Source organism: Pygoscelis adeliae, unplaced genomic scaffold (genome assembly GCF_000699105.1).
Source record: "Pygoscelis adeliae isolate BGI_AS28 unplaced genomic scaffold, ASM69910v1 Scaffold127, whole genome shotgun sequence".
In the NCBI taxonomy this organism is placed as follows: domain Eukaryota; kingdom Metazoa; phylum Chordata; class Aves; order Sphenisciformes; family Spheniscidae; genus Pygoscelis; species Pygoscelis adeliae.
Window position 1 is genome coordinate 5,439,301 of NW_008825208.1, and position 21,616 is coordinate 5,460,916.

Sequence of the window (21,616 nt, forward strand, 5' to 3'; positions counted from 1 at the left end):
TCCCCCCCCCCCAGTAAAGAAAAAACTCAATGTGTTACCATAAATGACTTTCTAAATGTTGTAGTTTATGGTGAAACATCATTTCTTAGAGATGAGTCACCTTCACAGAGGATAAGAAATTCCGTAATCTTCATTTTACTAATTTTAGGTACAGATCCAACGTGTTTCCCCAGTTTGCAGTTCTCCAGATGCACTCAGTAAAGACAGCAACGTCTGTCAAGAGAAGCGTGCATAGAGTGGTATTCGCCTGTGACACCTGCAATTCCAGTGTTCAGAGTGATATGTGTGCATCTGCTTCAAAATTCAGGGTTTTTTTCAATGCTTTGTAGTGCAGCAAGCTGTCAAAATCTCATTAGTAAGAAGGCCACTCCTGTTCTTTGTGTTTCAGACTTTCCTTTTAACAGAGATTACATTTTCTGTCATAATGCCCTTTAGCAAAGTTCATTTGAGGATCCTGTTCCCTTTTTTGCAGTTCTTGAAAAACACGGGGCTGCACCCTGAACTCACACGGGTATTAAGTTAGGAGCCACCTTTGTTCGCTTCAATGGAGTCAGCCTGCTTTTGCACTGCTGTGAAAGCACAGTCCCCTCTGCACTTCATTATTGCTGAAGGACATGAGGTGGGTTGGGAGCGGGGGGAGAGTCCTTTTGCACAGTCCGACCTATTTTCAGCTGGAATGCTTTTAGGAGCCTAACCAGCTGGCAGAAAGTCGTAATCACTGTGTACGTTGTGCTCAGGAGGCTGAGAAGCAAGGTGTATGCAGAAGAGCCCTCCTTTTCCTAGCCAAATTGAGGGATCAATGCAGTATAAGCGACAAAAATGCAGCTAGATGCAGAAGAGGAAATATGAAATGGTCATAGGCTTAGGAATTTTTTACTAATCCTGTGTTTTGTATTTCTTGGAGAAATGGTGAAAAATGACTACAGGCATATTTCTCCTCTCATCTGCATTGAAGTGCTTGTTGGATTTTATGGGGTTAAGCTTTTTCTGAAATTTGTGTTCTACCTGGCGTACACAGAACTAGCTAAAGGCTGACTTAAGACAATTTTTTTTCTTAGTTTTTCTATTCTGCTCTGTGATACTCCCTGGTAAAAATGATCATTTTCTTTCCTTTTTACATGTGTCAAACAGGATTCTAAGCATACCTCTGGTTTTGGTCTAGATAGTCTTCCCTAAAGTCTGCTTCATCTGTAATCTTTTCGCCATATTCATTACGCAAGAGCAGCAGCATTTCAGGATTAAGAGAAGAGAATAAATTTTGAAAGAAACGAACAATGAGCCGCTGTAAAGTAGGTGCAGTGACACTGCTGCTGTAAGCATGTTTTGAGAAGAACAGAAACAAAAGTCTTATGAGATCTTATTTAAGTTACATTTGTGACAGCTCATGAGACAGTGATGAAATATGCTGGTGGAGGATCTTGAGGCTGTTGATGGAGTTTTACTGAAAAACACTCCCTTCTTGGTCAAATAGCAAAGCTTCCCTAAGTCAGAAAAGCAGTAGTTTCAAGTTGATGCTGTTTCCTTCATCTGTCACGCTCAGTGGACAAATTAGTGAATTTCAGAAAACAGGCAAAACTCTGTTTTTGAAAAGAAAACAGGAAGCCTGAAGGATGTGTAGCTTGGTTCTTTGACTTCAGTGAAGGCATTCTTGGAGAAATGCTAAATCTCCATTTTATGTCCTCTCCATGAGTATAGTAGTAGAAATTTGGAGCAAGGAGTGGAAAGAATGAAAGCAAGAAATGAGTAGGAAAGAATAGGGGTCACTAGAAAGCTATATAAAGATGGAAAAAGTGATCCAAGAGCTTGGAAGATGAGACAGCTACATGTGACGTAAGGCATGCAGGGATGTGTTGAAATGTGAAGCGGGTATTTCAGGATGATGCTTTTTAAGAAGGAAGAATAATTTCTGCAGTGGCATGCAAAGGCTGAGTTTAAATGAACAACACAAAAAAAAAAAAAATAACATAACTGACTCAGGAAAGCATGTGGAGTGCAACTTTCCTACAGCACTTATCTGTTCTTTCTTGGCTTGGTAAGTGTTGCCTTTGAAAAAATGAACCAGAGGCCAGGCAAGTTAGTAGCATTGTCTGTCATGGCCTCAGTTTGAAAAATATCAGTTAGGTTTGGGGTCATTTTTGATATATTTGTTGGGTGCTGAATACACTTAGCACAAGTGGTTTTCCGCCATGACTTACAGAATAGGAAATGGTAGATAGAGAGCAATAGGTGTCACTCCAGAATCCTTTCTGTGGTGGCTGATTTGTGGGTTGTGTTGTATGTGTCTGGCCTGGTGGGGGGGAAAAAACCTGCAGTAGTCTTTGTCTGGAATTTTTAAATGGATTTAATTTCTTGGCCATTTACAGTTTTCTCCCCTTTTGTTTGGTTTTCTTTGCACAAAAGAATATAAACATAAGCGGAAGCTGATCTAACCTTGATAAACATGATAGTTGTGGAAATAACTTCATTCTGTTGGATCATCTGATCAAAATTTACGCAGCAATTCAGTATATTCACCTACAGCAAATCTGTGCCTATGTGGCAAAAAAAAAAAGTATGGTTAAAATAAATCAAGGATAAGGATGTCCTAATGTTTAAGTTATTTTTCTTAACACAAAAGAAAAGTTCATGTGATCACTGAACTGTAAAAAAATAGTTGTTGAGGAAATAAATGTATCCTAAATTCCGGAAAGAAATTCTATGAGTACTCTTCTGTGAGGGTGGTTTTTTTCTTTTGGTGTGGAAAAAAAAAACAGTTAACACGATTCCAATGCTCTGTAGGTGACCATCTTTCCTTGAAAACGTGTACGTGGTCTATGCATTAGCCTTCTTGCAGTATTTAGTTTGTGTGAATTTTAGTTTGTGTGGTCGAGTGAATTGTTTTGCTGTTCTGGACCAAATTCCAATGCGCCCTTTGAAACTTCTGCAAATTTGTTATGAATGGTCCTGCAAGCAGGTTGGGTTGTGCAAACTCACAGGCTGGTTTTACAGCAGCCGAGGGGCTTGTGTGTTGACTGCGTACCCAGTTCCCTTGTTATTCTCAACAATTATTTTTTTTTCCTTCCTACTAGGAGCGAATGCCAGCATGACTAGGGTCTGAGGAAGTGCTTCTGTGTTCCTACCAAGGGTTTGCGGGTGCAGAGGAAGTGTGTAAGGACAGCAGGGACACCTTGAGCTACCATGGATATCCCCACCGATTTGGTGCCGTCCTCCATGATGTCCCAACCTGAGGTTATTGAGGTGAGTACACTACAATGAAACTCTGGCAGCTGAACTGACTGAACATCTTTCTTATTTCCTCGTTGAATCCTAGCTGCTTCTCCTGTCTCACTTCTGAGTCATCGAGGGGAATTTTTCCTGAAATATTATATTAAAGACACTCATCGTTTGCTAAGAATGTTGTTATGCTTTGAGACATGACATTGCTGTGTGATATTACTATTTGTAGAAGAAAATATATAGCAAAATAAGATCTTTATTGACTCTATGTAGGTGGTCCCTGCACTACGGTTCGATTTTTATTGTGCCTAATGAATACAAAGTAGAAGAAGGTCATAATGTGGTTCAGTTGGAATAATACCACAGGAAATTTCAGGTTCAGTATTCTTACCAGAACAGCTAAAGTTTTAAGCCAAAAGCAGCAATAAAATTAATAGTATACTTACAATTACTAACACACTAATCTCGCTTTCATGAATCAAAGTGTGTGTTTCAGACTTGATATTTATAAATACCTGAAGTGATTTCTTCAGCTCCATGTACTGAACACCAAGTACTTGTGTTTTCTGGTGAAATAGATATTACATACAGAAAAAGAGATGTTAGTAACAGTCAAGATTTAATCTCAGAAAAGCATTTTCGAAGTCCCTTTGACTTCATAGACACCCAAGTGACTGTTGCAACTTAAAACTTTTAAGGATATATATTACTGAAGAGGGCACCACAATTGATTAAGGTAGATGTCAGAAAATTGGAGATCTAATGTTTATTTTGCTTTTTTTGTTGTTGTTGTTTGCTGGAGATTCTTTGGTTCAGGAAACTACAGTGCAGTAGTTCAGAGATCCCTGGCCCCTGTGAAGTTACAAAAAACATGTCCACTAGTGGGTGGTGGTGTGAAACGAGCTGAATCCAAAATCCGCTTTGGAGAAACTTCTTTATGTTCCCCTTCATCCTGTGTTTCAAATGGAGAACTAGTATATTTTAAGTGTTTTTGTTGCTTTTCAAGTCTCTGTCCCTGTTAGGGTCAGAGAAGGGTTTTGTGTCTTTACAGTGGAACAGAACACCTGGTAGGAGGTGGATGCTGTATGCTTGCGTCCCAGGCTGCCTGGCTGCTACAGGACTCTTCTCCCTTTCTGGAGAAAGGCTCCCCCAAGCCATCTCCTCACATGCTCTGAAAGGCACTCGCACCCCTGTCTCCATGGGTTCTCTCTTCAGAGCCTTCTTTACGTATGAGAAATTTGTGTATCTAAGGCTTGCTCTTAGGATAAATGCCTTCTCAAAGGGAAAATAAGGTCAACTGTGGTGCAAGAATGAGTGGAAGAAAAGCTCTCCCTTGTAAAGGACTTGATGATCAGCATAGCCACCATTCTGTTGTACTTATGGGTGAATAAACGCACATGTCCTGTGTCTGCAGGGAGTTTCTGCTGAATAAATCCTGCCCTGGACTTGCATCGCTAGACCAAAGACTAGAGATAAATGGATGATTCTGGTCATTGACTGGTAATCCAGACAGCTCTCCCTCCATGCTTGGGTTTTAGAGACTGTGCTTCAATGAGATTTGACTTGGGAGCCGAAAAGAAATGGCAACAGGAAGCAAAGGAAAGACTGGTGTCTCAGTGTGGGAGATTATGGTAGAAAAATATCATTCTCAACCTCGTGTTGTAAAAATGGAGTCAAATTTGATATCCATATGGGCAGACTTAAATGCAAGCATGAATTCCCAGAGATTTCAGTAAACCATTGTGGATCGGATGGTTGATATAAGGCTTCAATTGTATATAAAGGAGTAACAGCTCCAAAAAATCAGCTGGGAGCCATGTTTATGTTTCTGAGGGTAAGGAAGAGCTTTTTAACAGGCAAGGACATAGTGAGACACATAGCTAGAGACGAATCATTAGATGGAAGTATTGAAGTAAAGCACTTTTCAGACTGCAACTGCATGGGCTTGCTTTTCACGTTTGTGTTGACACAAAAATTAATTTTGGATATTGTTTAGAAAACTATATTCATTATCTTTTTTTTTTCTGGAGGACATTATTTTGCCTTTTAAAACTGAGCAGATGCCACAGCGTGCTGCAGAAGACATTTAGAGACTAATGGTTTAAGGAAGGATTATTTTTTTTAAAACTTGGAAGTAGCCTTGCATGCCTTCTGCATGAGCTAGATGGCATCTCAGTTACAAAAAGAAGTGTTTTGCTACTTTACTTTAAACTTTCTTTATCTTTAATCTTTTTTATCTTTTATCTTTGAACTTTCCTTTAGCATTGCCAGGATAGATGATTTCCTTCACATTTGGTCAATTTAGTCTTAGAAATAAATATTATCTATTTTGTATCCGCATGTATGTATATGTACGTATGTGTATGCATCTCAGTAATAAATAATGCTCTGCCTATCATCAGTCCTTTAACTGCACAGGGCAAACAAGAATAGACTCTTATTTACCATGGAGGAGAATCCCAGACACCTCAGCAGGACCTTTTACAATCCAAAGCCCACCCTGGCAGCTTTTTGCTTGGGCTTGAATCCTACAGATGCTTGTGGTGGCACCACAATGAGGGAAGTTCCTACTAATTTAATTGCAAATGGTATCTTTCTCAAGATTTGTCTTTGGAGTCAGGTAACAAAAGATTCACATTTTGGAAAAGTTTTTGAAAGTCAGTTCTTGATACCAGGTGCAAAATTGTTGTTACTCTTTTAAAATATTCTTATTGCTAGTGTGTCAACATAGGAAATGCTTTTGGTGCTCTCTACAACCCTCTACTGAGGCAACACATTTTCCACAGTCGTGTCTTCGTACTGTGTCAGTACTATGTACTGACCTGTCCAAAGCTCTCTGCTCCCATCTTCTTCCCCCCCACAGCATCCTGTTGCCAGACGTAAGGAGTGGTGATTAAGAGCACAGATTTAAGGCATCTTGGTCATGTTTAAACGAGAACGATAAGTCAAGTTTCAGGGTAGTTTAGCTATCCATAGCTGAAATCTGGAATAGAAGATAGTTCTGGGACACCATAAGTCAGAGAAGTCAATGAAACAAAAAACTTCCAGAATATGCTTTTAGTTTTTGGCAACAAGGTTTTATTGTAAGGCAGAACCTAGTGATTTCAGATTAGATAAGCCATTCTGCTCCTAAACAGAGAGAAACAAAATGTAACAGAACTTTTTGATTTTTAAGTTGGGGATATTTTGTGGTACATGTGATGACTTCATGCCTCAGCTATGTATAAGCAAAATTATATCATAGAAGCCTGATTAGTCTGATAATGCAGTAAGCGGAAAGTTAAGTAATTCTGTAAGAAGCATTTAGTATCCCAGAGGGCTTTGCTGTTTGCAAAAAGGAAACATAACAAGTGGTGATCTAAACTGATTAATGTATTCTCTGGAGTGATTAGCATCTTCTCTCTTTGTGAATGGCATGAAATGAATTCTGCAGTAAACGCTTTGAAGAAGAAATGATTTGAGCTCCAGTTGCTTAATGAACCAGGGACTTCCAACAGTGCTTCAGAAATGCTTAAAACAAGAAAACAACAAAAATTCATCATTGTCTCTTGGCTTTTGCCAGCAGTGGATCCTACCAGCCAAATACTAGAAGTAAATGAGTATATTTAAATAACTGCCTTGCAGCTGTTCCAAAGAGAAATCCAGAGCAGTTTCCATTATAGCGGCCTTTCATGGCTGTGTGGTTACCAGAGCCAAAAAAACACTTCTCCCACTCTGTGCCATTGAATACCTCTCTTTTTTCCTTTTTTCCTTTTGAATTAGAGTGGAAGAGATTTAAACTATCCTTGCCACAGAATGGTCATCCTCAGTAGTTTTTTCCTCTTTATAATGGTGCTTGAGAACAGACTCCTGTGGGTGGCACAGCTGTTGTCACCCCTTTCCCCAGCAAAGCCCAACACGATTTGCATTTTGGATTTGGTGCCCAAATTTCTACAGCCAAAAAATGTGCTGATTTTTTTCTCCTCTTCTAGGGGAGTAAAATTAATCTCTTTACCAAAACAGATCTCTGGTGGTCATAAATAAGGTAAATGAGCAAACAAAAGGAAATGGTGAGACTGGAAGAAACAATTTGTGATTAGGGTATATCCACCCAGTTACAGGCATCATAGGGGAAACTTAAATACCAGTATGCTTTTTTTTTATTCTTATACTAGGTGAGATTACCAGGGATTCAAAATACATCTCCATTTTGTTCAAAGTAGATCAATACTGCCTTCTAGGCAGCTGCTCAGTACTGTATGAACAAGTTACTGATAGAGAACCCATTGTTGTCAGAATCCTGAGAAAGATTTTTCTCTCTTCTGTTTATATGTTTCACAAAGCAGTGCATCAAAGCAAAAGAAACCCAAACTGCCTGCTGTATATTTCAAGAAAAAAAAAATGTATTTGCCGTGGTAAACACAGGATAGTCTTCTTATTTCCATTTGGAAGTATCAATTTCCAGCCCAAAATGAAATTTGCTATGCTCATTAACATAATTCTGAAGAAGCATTTTGCTTGTAGACTAAACTCTCCCAAGTGCTCACTTTGCTGGTTTGCTTGGTGAGGAGTGATGGAAGGTATGCCCTGGAGATGGAAGTAGCCCCAGTAGCCTACAGCATTTTGTCAGCATAAAGGCCTGTCTTTCAGCTACTGGTGCCAAGAATTAATTCCCAGCTTGGCTCACTGAGCACCAAACTGGGCCCAGAGGATGCATGTTGGAATTCATTATGCATGGAAACTCAGTTGGGATGTTAGAGGTACAGATTTTATTTTTTTTTCCTCCCGTTTCTTCCACCCTGATGGCTTCTAAAATGACCCAGATAGGGGACTGTGTGTTGCACCTCTCTTTAGAATGCTCTTCGCAGGGTCTTTGAGGAAGGTCTGTCCTGTACTGCACTCATCCTGCCCAGCAGCCTGCAGGGACTCACAGCAGGTTGATGTCTGGCTACGATATTTGGGTTGAGGATAAGGCAGGTAAGCAATCAGGGAGTGAACTGGCTGAGATAGTGGAGAAGCCCAGTCTGCATCATGACAGACTTTTTTTGAAGGCATAAGAGATGGCATATTTCAGTCACTAAATTAGCTGATGGAATATAATTGCCTTCCTGTGTCTCCCACAAAGCCAGCAGGTGTTGAGCCTATACCTGTATTTGGCTAATGTTTGTGAAGCTCAGCTTGTCATGAAAGCTCCTCCAGAAGAAAATGAAGCTTGAAGAGCTTTGCAGAAACCCCTTCTGTACACTGTATGGGACATTTGGGCTCAACATACCCAATCACGTCTCTCCTAGTGGCAAAACCAATCAGCTTATTTTTGCAATACCTCCGCATTGCAGTGGCGGCCTCCCTTTGAGAGGAGCTTGGAAGGCAGAGATGGGACGGCAGAGAAATGCGATGTGGTCTGGGAACAAATCTTTAGTAATCGGTGTTTAAGCCAGCCTAGCAATGTAAGGGGGGATGTGATGATGTAGAACTATGCCCCGATTCAGTCTTCATTTCCTGCTCAACTGGAAAACATTCATCGGAACATGTAGGTAGTGCTTGCGAGGGATGCAGCTCATATGAAAATGCTGGATCTGTGCTGAAGGAGCAACAGTACAGTAGCATCTGAATTATTGGGTATGTTGCTGGAGGGATGAGTTCACTCTTTGTCTTTCTTTGGATATTTTTTTCCAATTTTTATAGCTTTCTAATTTCCTAAATATCCTTTTGCTTGAAGAATTCTGCAGTGAAAGAGACTACATCTGCCTGTGCAGCAGTTCCTTTCTGCAGCAGTAGGAAGTGCAAGAAGTTGAAAACACAGAGCTGGTGATCTGGGAGCCTGCTGGGCCAGCTCAGTATGCTCCTGACCATCACTGCTCTTCACTAATGCTCTTGTGTTTGAATAGTGAATTGCATGGCCCCTGATTTAGCTATCCTGAAAAGCTGTAGGGCCGAGTCGAGGTATTTCAGGCCTGATAGTTAGCGACCCTGGCATCTTCCAGAAGAAAGGCATTTTTAGAGTTAGCTGGACTTCCTGCTCTCACCCATTTCTTTTTTAGCCCATGGAAGCTATTTTTGAACTTGCTTTTGTAGTCGACAGTGAATAAGCACTAAGGAAGGTCAACACCCTCCCTGCTTTTATAGTCAATCTGTGGAGGTTGTAATCATAGTTTCCAACAGGATCTGTGTCACTTGTGAATTATACTTTCCTCAATAGAAGTAAAATTGCTTCTTTTTCCAGTGCTGCTGGTGACTGGGTCTCTTTGGTACACTGAGTGTCTAGATATGTTGGGTTACCCTTTTCAGGTATAAACTGTAGGATACAGAGAACTTCTCAGTTCAGTTTCTAGTAGTTGGGACTTTCGTTAGCTTTGAGACTCCGTAGTAATACAGTCTACTACAAAAGCATTCTAAAAATTATTGGATATGCTAGCTGTTGCCACATGATCAATAAGTAACTTTATGCTTTATCATGTTATAGCAGAGTCAAAGGGATCCCCTTGCAAAGAGAGTAATTTCCTCGGTCTTTTCAGCTATGTGAAGGGCAAAATAAGTCTAGTCAAATGAAGAAGTGGCCTGCTGTGACTAAACCACCGGATCTTAACATACAAGTTTTTCTTTAAGTCTGCCAAATGATTACTTTGGGAGATGCAATTCTGAAAAGAGTATGTGAGGAGCTGTTGCATCTTGTTGGTAGGGTTTCGTACTTCCATTGTGCAGATGAAATTGTATCCGTACATAAGGTGTAGTAGGCACAAGGCTATAATGAATCAGGACCCTTATCTTGAGACTTTTTGATTTTTTGACTTAAATTTTGGGTAAATGCCTCCTCAACTTCTACTTTTATCTTTAAAGGAAATACCATCTTTTCCCTTTTATTTTTAAACCTCTTGTTTCTTCTGCATTCTGCAGTTTGAACAATAGTTTGTGCTTTTCATTAGGTAATGAAGAAATTTTTGTTGCAAATTGGAATTTTTTCTCATCTGTTACAACTTTATTTTCATAAAACCCATGGTTTTGCAGTTGTGTGTTGAGAAAGTATTTACATATTGATTCAATTATTCCTATACTTACTTGCTTATGCTTATTTTAAAGATATTCTTAATTGATACCCTTATTTGGGGATTTTGAGGTTGGCAGTTCCCCCAAGTTTTTCAGCTCTAGCCTTCCTGGTATGTTGGTAAACTTCAGAGTATTTAGCTAAACTGAAATCAGTGCTACTGCTTTTCCATTTGCTGGCTGCACTAAATGTAAAGCTTTAAGACACCTGTTGCTGTTTTGGAGCCCTGGTCTACCATTCTCAATTCTGCATTTCCTCTGAAATATTTTCTGGATTTCTGGGCAGCACTGAGAATGATAAATATTGTTTTTGGGATCCAAGGGTAGCTACCTCAGCATTAAAAGTTCGTCCTGTATAGAATGAGTCTCCTCCAAGTCTCACAGACTTCAAGGAGGCTGCATGCAAGTTGCATGACATCTGAAAAATTGAGGTCTCTGGCTTGGACTTGGCATTTCATTGTATGCAGAATTGTCATCTTCCTCAGACTTCCTTGCCAAATAAATTGCTTTTCATCTTCTGTCTGTGTTCTGGGTAAGAAAACAGCAGCACGTCGAGGTTAATTCAGTAAAGGGGAAAAAAAGAGAGGAGCAGGCTGTGTTTGGAGAGCTAAGGGTTAAAATATTTTTAAGAGTTTTCTTGGATATGGAATCATTTTTGTGGCTTCCAAGTTTTAAAAGCTCTGTAAAAGTCAGACCTTAGTATTCTAAGAATGTTCAGCTCTGTTTCTCTCTGCGAGAAGTAAATGCACCCGTGCCTGCTGGGGACGTGGTCCTTCTTTTTTTTCTTTTTCCTTTTTTTTTTGTTTTTTGTTAGGTGGACTGAGGAACTCTGCAAACTCTCGGATTGCAGTGGGTTTTGTAAACTGATCATTTGCCCCTCAGGCACCTTGTGCTAACTAATGCTTTGTTTAGACAGTATCAATCAGCCATGTTTGAAAACTTGCTGGTGTTTGTTTTCCACCCTAAGCATCTCTCCATGCACAGCCATCACCAGGTGGGCTGTCACTCACCACTGAGCTGGCAGGATCCAGAGCTCCCCTCTAACCTTCCCGCTCCCAGCAGCCTGTGCCTCCTCCACTCCAGTCTCTTCCTCGAGTGGGGAAGGGGCTAATGGGCTGCTCACCCAAGAACATCCCGTGGGCAAGCTGCTCCATGCCTTGGATCCAAATCCTCACCCCACTCTTTAAGCTGTGATGGAGAGGTGGGGCAGCAGCAAGATGAATCAAGCACAAAACACTGGAAGGTTGCTTACATGGGCTCTTCTTCCCAGTCTCCCCACTGCCACCCCAGTGGCATGGTCCTGTACCACCAGAGGAGAGAAGCCAAGAGGACAAGTATAGCAGACAGTGGCTGGAAAGGTCAGTGCCAATGTCATATTCTGGCCAGGGGATGACTACGTGTTGACTGTAGAAGCAGAGTGAGTTTTATTTATTAAGTCCTGGTGCCAAATTTCCTGGTCTATGTGTACTGTGTTGTGGTTATAACTACGTCTCATGATTTTACGAGATTTAACTCCATGTACTCAGGATTTTCTTGTTCTTTGCTTTGGGACAACTGCGTCTTGAGTATTAAATCAACCTCACGTGGTTAGAGGAGGCTTTGCTTTTCAGTTGCTTTTACTCCATTTTGCTTTATCTGTCGGTTTAGAATTCAGACATTTTCTTTTTCTACACAGATGTGTCCTAGAGGTTTAGTTAACATGGGCAATTTACAGCTCAGTTTGTTTTAAACTTCTGTTGAGATATACTAAATGGATGAGGTAAATCTCAGGGCACTGCACATCTGGCTTACCCAGGCAATGAAACACACTGAGTGGGAACTTCAGGAAATTAAAATATAAACTTCCCTGCCCCTTTTCCTGCAGGGGCAGGAGAGGGGATGGGTCTGCCTGCTTGCATATGCCATTATGGTATGTTAACACTTTCGGTACTCAGAGATGCATTGTATTTCCCTCCTGCTTGAGCCTTTCCAGTTAGATAGCAGCATCATGGGTAAATGTGGTGCCTTGGGATTTGTATGTTCGTGACCTGGGAGGTCAAAACCCTCCTGTAAGATATACGCTGGCATCCAAGAAAGCTGATCGTCTGGAAGTCCCCTGTTTGAACTTTTGTCAGCAAACTGTCTTTTCTTCTGCTCTTCTTTCCCTTGGGACTGAAAAGATTGTTTTTAAAGGAGATCCCAGGTTTTACGTTAGCATGCCCTAAAAACAAAACTTCTCCAAGATCCCTTATGTGAACAGAGCGTTTTGTTCCTGTGTCTTAAAAATGAGAGAAGAAGCCAGTCAGCCTCATGCTGTTCCCCCAGGATTACTCAAGTGCTGTCATGCTTTTAAATTTAACAAGTCTGACTCTGTAGCATTTTACATACTCTTATGTGCGTTGCATACATTCAGCCCTGGCTTGGCATTTTGTAAATAAGACAAACGCACAGCCCTTATCAGTGCATGTTACAGTGAGCTTTTTTAATCATATTATCATATTTTGTTTCAGATTTTGTATGAAAAGGCTGGGGAGGATATTAAAAAATCGAGGGATAATTCCCATTCTAAGCCCATATGTAAAACAAAGCCACACAAAAAAAGTGGTATCTACCACACTTTAAATTTCTGAATTAAAAGTATGTGTTCTGCCAGGTGTAGCTGGCCTCCCTCCACAGAAGCAGGAATCATTACATATGGGCAGCAGCCATCTAAAAGAAAAATTTAGATCAACAAAGAGAGAATTTATTCAGGATCACAGAATTCCACTAGATCCTGGAGTCCTGACCTCCTCTGTAATTCAGACTGTAAGACTGCATCCAGATACTCCTACAGAGAGCAAAAAACCAGGGCATTCACATAATTAATGCAGATGTTGGCGAGCTTTTATAAGGGCCACTAATTCATTCGTATGACTTCCTCTCTCCCTCAAGGGTTCTTATACTTGACCTGTTATTACCACACGGTCTTTAACCAAAGAATTAATGCCAGATGTCTTGTAGCTAGGTCTCCCTTTGTTAAGTATTCCTTATAAATCTTTTTTTTTTCTATGCAACAGAGATCCTACATGAGAACTTTTTAAAATTCTTAAATAATTAAGGCTGAAAGTTTTCTAACCTAAGAGTTGATTTATCTTAGAGGAACAGTAAAAGTTTTATAGTCACTGTGCTGAGAAATACTGTTTACTCTAGCTTTTTATTATCCTGGGTCTGCAAATGTTTCTGATTGATGTTTAGGTTGGAGGTAAAATCATTCTAAAAAGACCTTTTTCTTTAACATAAATCTCAATGTCGTGTAATGCATTTGGGATATAGGTGGAAAGTTTTGTACGTTACTTTATTGGAATTAGCTTACTTGTGTTGACAAACAGGGAAATGAAAGGAAACAGAAATAGCTTTGGGTAATTCTAAGGAAATCTTTACCTGATACTGTTTTCACTAAAGTCTGATTACTAATTCTGTTTCCCAATCCTGTACATTTTTGGTTTCAACATGAAGGTTAGGTTAGCTGTAGCATTTCCTGCAGAATGTCTGGAGCTGTCCAAAACATGGGGTTTTGTTTGCATGTTTTAGTGGGAAGAAATTCCTATCTTTTAGTGTTGTTGATCTGTTCTTTGGTTAGGCTTACTACCCGGTTTTCTTGCTAAAACGGCTCCTCTTTTTGTAAAGATTCAAGTTTAGTCAGTAGAGTTTCACAGCCATAAAAGCACGTTGTCAGAGTCAGCTCTCCTGGGTCTCTTTCTAACGAGACTTTTTTGACCTGAGTTTCTTGTTTTGTTTTTTTTTAATTATTATTTTTACATCCTCGTAGTTAAGCCACGCTAAACAAGGAACCAGTATGTTATCCAGAGGGGTTTCTTCTTCTAAAGTTTGCCTTTTGGGAATTGCACCTTGAGTAATTGATTATAACTGAGGAAGGAAACTCATTAAGAATTTTCTTGTTAGCCAAGAGTTTTATGCAAAGCATCTACATTCTGGTGGGTTATGGGGCTTGTTTCTTGCACCCGTAGCTGTGCTGAGCTGAGTACTCTGCAATGAAAATTAATCATGTATTCCCTGACATAGCCATAACAATACTAAATGCAAAAAATAAGGTTTGATGCTTTTAACGCTAGTTAGGTCAAATACTGCTTTTCTGATTTCTTGCCTCACTCCTATTTCAAATTGGAATAAGCCAGTTCAGATGAGTTATGCTTAAAAGCATGGTGTATTTCAAACCCTGTTTAGAAAAGTGGCTGATGGAAAAAGAAGAATGCTCATAGAAATACAGTGGCATGCTTCTTTTATTGTTTATAAATGCACTTCATGCCTTATGGACAGACACAGCCTGGCCCTGGCAATTCACAGTCTTAGAGCATATTAATGATCTTAACTTAGGGTGTTCTTCCCAGTTTTTAAGACAGGACAAGAAGGAATGCCCCTGATGGAGACCCGAATGAGTCAAAACCTGCTGGGAAATGTAATCCACTTTTCCTCCTCTTTGAGGAGCTCTTCTTTTAACACTGCTACAGCCAAACAATAGTTCTATGCACTGATAACGTAAATAAGGTGTCGTGTAACAGAGTTAACTTTTCTTAATTACAAATTGCATGGCCTTTTCTCTAACTGAATTTTTCAGCAGGTCTGCTTGGCCAGAAGCTCATTTGCTATGCAATTTACAACTACGTCAGAAATCATGCTAGCTCCCAGAGCAGATGGAAGCGTTTCTGGTTGTTTCTAATCTGGTTGCTGTTACTAGACTCCTCAGAGCAATTGTTTGCGAGTTGTGGAATGCCATTTGGTCTGAAAAAATAAATTTGTTCTGAAGCATGTTCCCTTCCTGTCCCCCTCCCTGCTCTCTGTGCATGTCTTGTCCATAGACGCAATCATATGTTTTCAGTTCTGATGTCATTCTTTTTTTTTTTCTCTCTCTTTTTTTCCCCTCTTCTTTCAGTCCACAGCCATGAGCGAACCACAGTGCTACTACAATGAAACCATTGCCTTCTTTTATAACCGAAGTGGAAAATATCTAGCCACTGAATGGAACACTGTCAGCAAGCTTGTAATGGGACTGGGGATTACCGTCTGCATCTTCATAATGCTGGCTAACCTCTTGGTTATGGTGGCTATTTATGTCAACCGCCGATTCCACTTTCCTATTTATTACTTAATGGCCAACTTAGCCGCTGCGGACTTTTTTGCAGGGCTGGCCTACTTTTACTTAATGTTCAACACAGGACCCAACACTAGAAGATTGACTGTAAGCACCTGGCTTCTTCGTCAGGGTCTCATTGACACTAGCCTGACAGCCTCTGTAGCCAATTTGTTGGCCATTGCTATTGAGCGGCACATTACAGTTTTCCGAATGCAGCTACATACTCGGATGAGCAACCGGCGAGTGGTCGTCGTAATTGTTGTTATCTGGACTATGGCCATCGTCATGGGCGCCATACCAAGTGTCGGATGGAACTGTATTTGTGATATCACTCACTGCTCCAACATGGCACCACTCTATAGTGACTCCTACCTGGTCTTCTGGGCTATTTTCAACCTGGTCACTTTTGTGGTCATGGTGGTCCTATATGCTCATATCTTTGGGTACGTCCGCCAAAGGACTATGAGAATGTCCAGACATAGTTCTGGACCCCGCAGGAATCGGGACACCATGATGAGCCTCCTGAAGACTGTGGTCATTGTGCTTGGTAAGTGCTTACTTTGCCTCCCCTGTTCTCCTCGCTCTGTTTCTTATCAGGTGATTTCAGTAATGCTTGTCCAGCTTCTGGGAGGTCAGCAGCATTTGGAAGACACTAGAAGAGGTGGGGGCAATAAGAACCCCCAGCATTCATTACTGTGTTGGGACTGCCAAACGTAGTTATGGAAGTGGGTATCAGAGACTTGGTCACTCAGCCCTGTAACACGAAACTGATGAAAATCCAGGACCTCCAGATGTAAGGTGGTGGGTTTTTGCAGCAATGCAGTTTTAAAACCTGTTGTAGCAGCCTATCCTGTGCAGTGTTCGCCCTTTTGCCTTTGAAGATGCCAAATGGCTGCAGCCTTAAAATAGTACAGGGAAGGCTCAATCTTCCACTGAAGTACCTCTTGTCTCCTTTTTGCCACTCAAAAGATGTTGTGTGTATTCAGGCAGTACTCCCATGTCTGGAGAACAATGAGGGGCTACAGGCTATTGATGAAAAGATTTTGCATGTTAAGCAGGCCTGCATGTACAGTTTGCTCAGGTCTATAATGTTTGGCACATCTGAGTATCTGCCCATTTGCTAATACAGAAAAGTAGCATGTGAGGCACTGCTGTGCTTCAGCACACTGCTCAGGAGGTGCCTAAGGTTCAGGGCTTGGAAAACAGGGAAACATGACGCAAATGTGACACACTTTGGAGTCAGAAGGTTCATGTCTTTTTGGTGGATGGCTGTATTCGGTTTTTGCCTGGGGCTCTCAGTTTCCTAATGCAAAAGCACAGCCTGGATACTGGGTACCATTCCCTGGTGATTTTCTTTGCAGTTTGTTCAGCTCTTTGTTGCTGCAGACCACAGTGAGCTGCAGGCAGGCAGGAATGGTGCTAGTTGTCTCCTTGTCCCAAGCTGTGTTCCCACCCATGATATCCTTCAGAACAGTACACGGGTCTCTTGGGATCCTAGTACCCTGTTGCATCGTGAAGTTGCCCTAGTAGTCCATAAATGCAAGTGTACACAGTCTGCAAAGCCCAAAACTTAGCCCCAGTTCTTGCTTTGACATCCTGATTTCCGTGGCTTTATACCGTGACTTGTGGTTCCTAGCAGTTACTATCTGCACAAACACAGCAGAATAGTTGCAGAGATTTGATGTGAGTCACTGCGTCAACTCATATATTAGTTTAAGAATGTATGTTTTGCTCTCTGACCTAGTGATTAGCATTGTAACCAGAATATGAACTGTATAGTTGACTAACCTGTTCAGCCATTGATAAGTCATATTCCTACGTGTCTTACTGTTCTCTTCAGGGAAAGAATCTCCTATGAGTTTTGCGAGGGAGGCTGTAGCGGTGGGTAAAACCTCTCCTGACTGCCCAGTGGTTCGGAAATCTGTCCCTCCCCACCTCTGTGATCCTCCTCGCAGAAGGCAAGATGAGGTTAGGAACACAAAGAAAATTCAGGTTTTGCGGTCTTTTTAGGAAATAGATCCTTGTTTTCCCTCCTGAATGAATTGCTGTTCATACAGCAGTGGAGTATTTCCTGTGAGGTGAAAGACTGGCTCAGACTTTAAAAAAAAGAAAAAAAAAAAAAGGTGGGAAATAGTAAGCGCTTATACCAGTGCAATGTAGAGTTGTAGGAATAAACAAATAGTCACTGAATAAATAGTACGTGGCAGCTAATCCCAAGCATGTATGGGGCTAGAGGAATGTATGCAGCTGGAAGGGTGGGTAGTGACTGCACCCTCCTCCATTCTCCTGTGAGCAGAGGTCACAGTGAAGATGCACAGGCCACCAATAGATGTGGCCACAATAGTAGAGGTGTACGAGGAACATAAAGTAGCCCTTTTTTTTCCCTGATAAGTACCTTATTTTTTCTAGGTATTGTTTTGGAAACAGTGGAACAACTCCAGAGGTTAAGTAGCATTAGCCAAACTGATGGTGACTCAAGTTTAGCTACTGGTCAGTAATCTCTCTGATTCCTCACTGGGGCTATTTGGAGTATGATTTTTCAGGACTGCAGGTAGCACATGTTGAAGTTTTCTTCAAAACTCAAACAGGACCTTATTTCTTGTTACTCGTGCAGTTAAAGTCAGTCAGTGTTGTGCACACACTATGCTTTAGCACCTCTTCTGCATAAAACACTATTTACAGAGAGAGGTAATGTATTATTTTATTAAATCTGTTTGAAGAAAACAAAGGCACGCCCAGGCTATGACACTCTTCATCCTGTATTTGCATGTCCCACTTCAATATTATTTTGAAAAGGTTTTTTTTTTTTTTTCCAAACCAGTGTGGTTCCTTTGGTTGGAGGGGGTCAGTCATAGGGCTATTAGTGTAAAGAAGCAGCGACGCTTTCACCTCCCTATCACCTGTGAGACACAGTTGCAAGATAAAAATGGCTGGGAAATAGCTGTGGTTTGGTGTTCTTTTTTTTTAAATAATAATTAAAAAAAAAAATAGCCTGAAGCCAAGAATCGGGCATGGGAGCAACCGCAGAGACTTTTGAGAAGTTAAATGTTCATACATCAAGGTGTTAAGCAGACTGCTAGCTGAACCATGAGAAAAGTTCATTTGTTGCCATCAGCTGCTGAGTGCTGTCTCATATTCCTGAATATGCACTTCCAATGGAGGATTGTCTTGTCGTTCTAAAGAAAAAAAAAAGCTAAGCATCGCTTTGAAGCTCATGTTAGGCGATGTTTCAGTTTGGAGTAGACAGTGCGGTCAGCCTGTTGATCAGGCGGATGTCCTGGTGCTCTGGCACTGCTTGCAGTCTGCTTGCAAGTCTGGCTTAAAATTTTCACAAGCAGAAGATTTGATTTCAAGTGTCATACTTCCTGAGTGCCTTCTTGCAAAGGTAGTCAGTGCATAGTGCTTGCAAGTTTATCTGCTTCAGCTTTGGGAAAGGCAGAAAAGGTGTGTGTGAGCCCACTTACCCAGGAGGAGGCAGTTCATTTTTGGAGGAGAGGGAGGGTGCCTTGGGAACCAAGGAAAAACAGAGCTGGGAGTCTGAGTAAACCTATGAGCATTGGCAGAGGGAGACAAACCAGTCCATCTTAGGATCTTTGTTAAAAGTGCTGCTCAGCTGTAAGTAACCCCCTTGTGATTTGGGCAGCAATGAACTGTTCGTTTGACTTTTAAACTTCCATAAATGGGTCTTCCTGAAGTTGTCCTGCTGGCTGTACTCCCAGGCAGAGCCTTGCTGCTGCAAGCAGATCATCATCTTTTCCCCTGTCCCCATCCATGCTACGTTTCGGGGACAGGAGGGGGAGGGAATTAATACAAGAGCTTCTTGTTTGTTAGCTGCCTAACACCGCCTGCCCTCCTCGCGCCTTGCTGCCTTGCTCCAAGAGGAGAAGAGCTGCCCCGAAGGGGTGCAGTCCTCCCGGTGGTGATGCTGCCAGCATGTGCGGGGCGGATGCCAGCTGCCTCTGACAAGAGGGTGATTGTGTGGGGAGGGCTACGGCTGCTTGACGTGCTGGCTGGAGCGGTCGGGATCTGGCACACTGCGTCATCCCACAGAGCTGGTGGGATGCTGAATCCTAGGAACAAGTCAAAAGCAGAGAACAGATTTTTCTCCCACCACCCCCCCCCACCCCCTTTCCTTATTACTACAGTCAAAAGCACTGAAGAGTTTTTTCCCCCCCCCCCCCCCCCCATGCCCTTTTGTTTTTTTTTCCTTGAGTAACATATTTTAAACAGAAGGAAGTGATTTCATAGTTGAGCCCTTTTTTTCTTTTAACGAGGCTGCTTTTGAAATCTTTCGGAAGTAACAAGGGACATAAAGCTCTTTCTCTAGAGCATGCCTTTCCTTTGCGATGGGGCTAAGGCAGGACTGATCTGTGTACCGCACATAGCCATAAAATCGCGTCTGGTTTGGCTTGCAGCTCAATGACACCTTGCCTTTCACCACCACCATGTGTTACGTTTAAATGAGCAATCAAGGGAACAGGCAGAAACGTAGCGGATACAACAGTTGGCATCCTGTCTTCCATCCTCCACATTCTCTTATCTTGCGTTTTAAGGACAAAGCTAAACTGTTTTTCTGGTGAAGATCATAGTTAGACTCTGAATGCATTTGGCCCAGCCAAATGCAGGTTTGGCCCAAAAATGGATGACAATATCTAACTACTGTTTTAAGAAGCGGTGAAAGCACTGAAAAAGGATTTTGGAGTTCAGGGCTGAAAAAACTAGCTCTGCTCTGCATTTCCACAGCCTGGAATAATTGTTGAAAGGCTAGGGTCTTTCAGGGGTTCTTACATACCTGCATTTGTAGATAACTACCAGCTTAGGTCATTACTGTTGGAAAGTTAGCCTGTACATTCTCCTGCCTAAATGCTGATTAAACACCCATCCTTAATTTGTCAGCTTTTGGTTTTACAATGTGGATAACTCTTCCCTATACCTCCATACACATCTTTGGGCACTCTTCTCTATTTGGAAGTTAGACTGTGAGATTATGATACTGAGGTTTTATAACTGAGTTTTAAATAATAACAGCAGCAACCCTTCTTACATGTATTTTATCAGTCCTGCCAATTAGCCTTCTGTGTTGGGTGAGTTCTCAATGGTGTTTGGCCAAAATTAGGCATGCCTGTTGAGCTGAGCGCCACAGCTAGACCCCAGGACATAGGAGAGCAAACAAAGAATTCATGATTGCTTACCCCTTTATGTTCCTGGGAACCAAAAAGACACTTAGGCCTTTCCCGCCTGTAAGACCATCCACTTTGTTTAGAGGAATGTGGTTTATTCTGTAAGATTTGGAAGCTAATGTGGGCACAGATAAAAAAGTGAAGGTTCTTTTTGTATAAACTGTTTTGATTTAAAGGAGTCTCACTGTGTTTGAAGACAGTCTCTTACTTCTTATAACGAAGCAATAAATGCAAGGAAAACATCTGGAAGTTCACTATAAACATCTGGAAGGGTGGAACTGCTCAGCAACAGCTTTTTTCCCTGCCCTTTCTGCCACAGTTACGAATTGCAGGAGAGACTTATTTTTGTACTTTTGTAGCTTTTTTTTTTTCACAACTAAGCACCAAATGGGGATGGAAAGCAGCAAATAACTATGGTAATGCACGTGAGCGTCAACATATGCTGTAGCCAGACAGTTAAAGCAAATAAAGTGCATTATTGGTAACTTTAACCTTTGTGGGTGATTGATTGATATGCAGCATTTCATTCCAAGATCAAAAACATGAAGTTCTGTGGAGGCACATTTTTTAAAAGATGTTTTCAATATCTATGCTGTGTCTTCTGGCATACAGTCTGCATCTTTTCCCGCTTCCTCTCCTCATGCAGTAAGAGCACTTGATTTTCAGTAGAAAATAAAAAGACTGTGGAATAGTACTGCAACTGGAATGACAGCACCCAGTGTTTTGCCAGAGGCATGTCTTTATTTCCACACCCCTCATGCAGTGTCAGGTGGTTAACTGGCATGGCCTATCTTCATCAGCCTCTAAGTCGTAAGGCTTTGACCTACCTAAGCCTTATTAACTATATTCCAGCAGTTACCAAGTAAGTGGTTCTGGGCCGAGATGAAGATGATCTTGTCTAGACAGAGCTTGGTTATGGCATCACTTGAACTTTGGCAGACCTTCCCTGCCCATGGAAAGTTATTCTGGTGGGCCAAAGCAAACATCAGCTGTGGTAGCGCAATGCAACTGATAAGAGGATCTTTTGGAGAGGCCAGGGTTTAACACTGAGCCCTGTGACTGGAACATGAAAACTTCACCTATTCACCTC

The 21,616-nt window shown here is 41.4% G+C and overlaps 1 protein-coding gene across 1 annotated transcript in view; it reads left to right on the top strand.

The window, feature by feature from the left end:
* Positions 1 to 3,135: 3,135 nt before the first annotated feature.
* The window catches only part of LPAR1 (lysophosphatidic acid receptor 1), a 48,819-nt gene continuing 30,338 nt past the window's right edge, over positions 3,136 to 21,616 (top strand). Inside the window, exons 1-2 of the mRNA XM_009328959.1 lie at positions 3,136 to 3,237; positions 15,146 to 15,893. Of these exons, the coding sequence (XP_009327234.1) occupies positions 3,178 to 3,237; positions 15,146 to 15,893 (808 nt within the window). The 5' untranslated portion in view covers positions 3,136 to 3,177. The remainder of the gene's footprint in view (positions 3,238 to 15,145; positions 15,894 to 21,616) is intronic.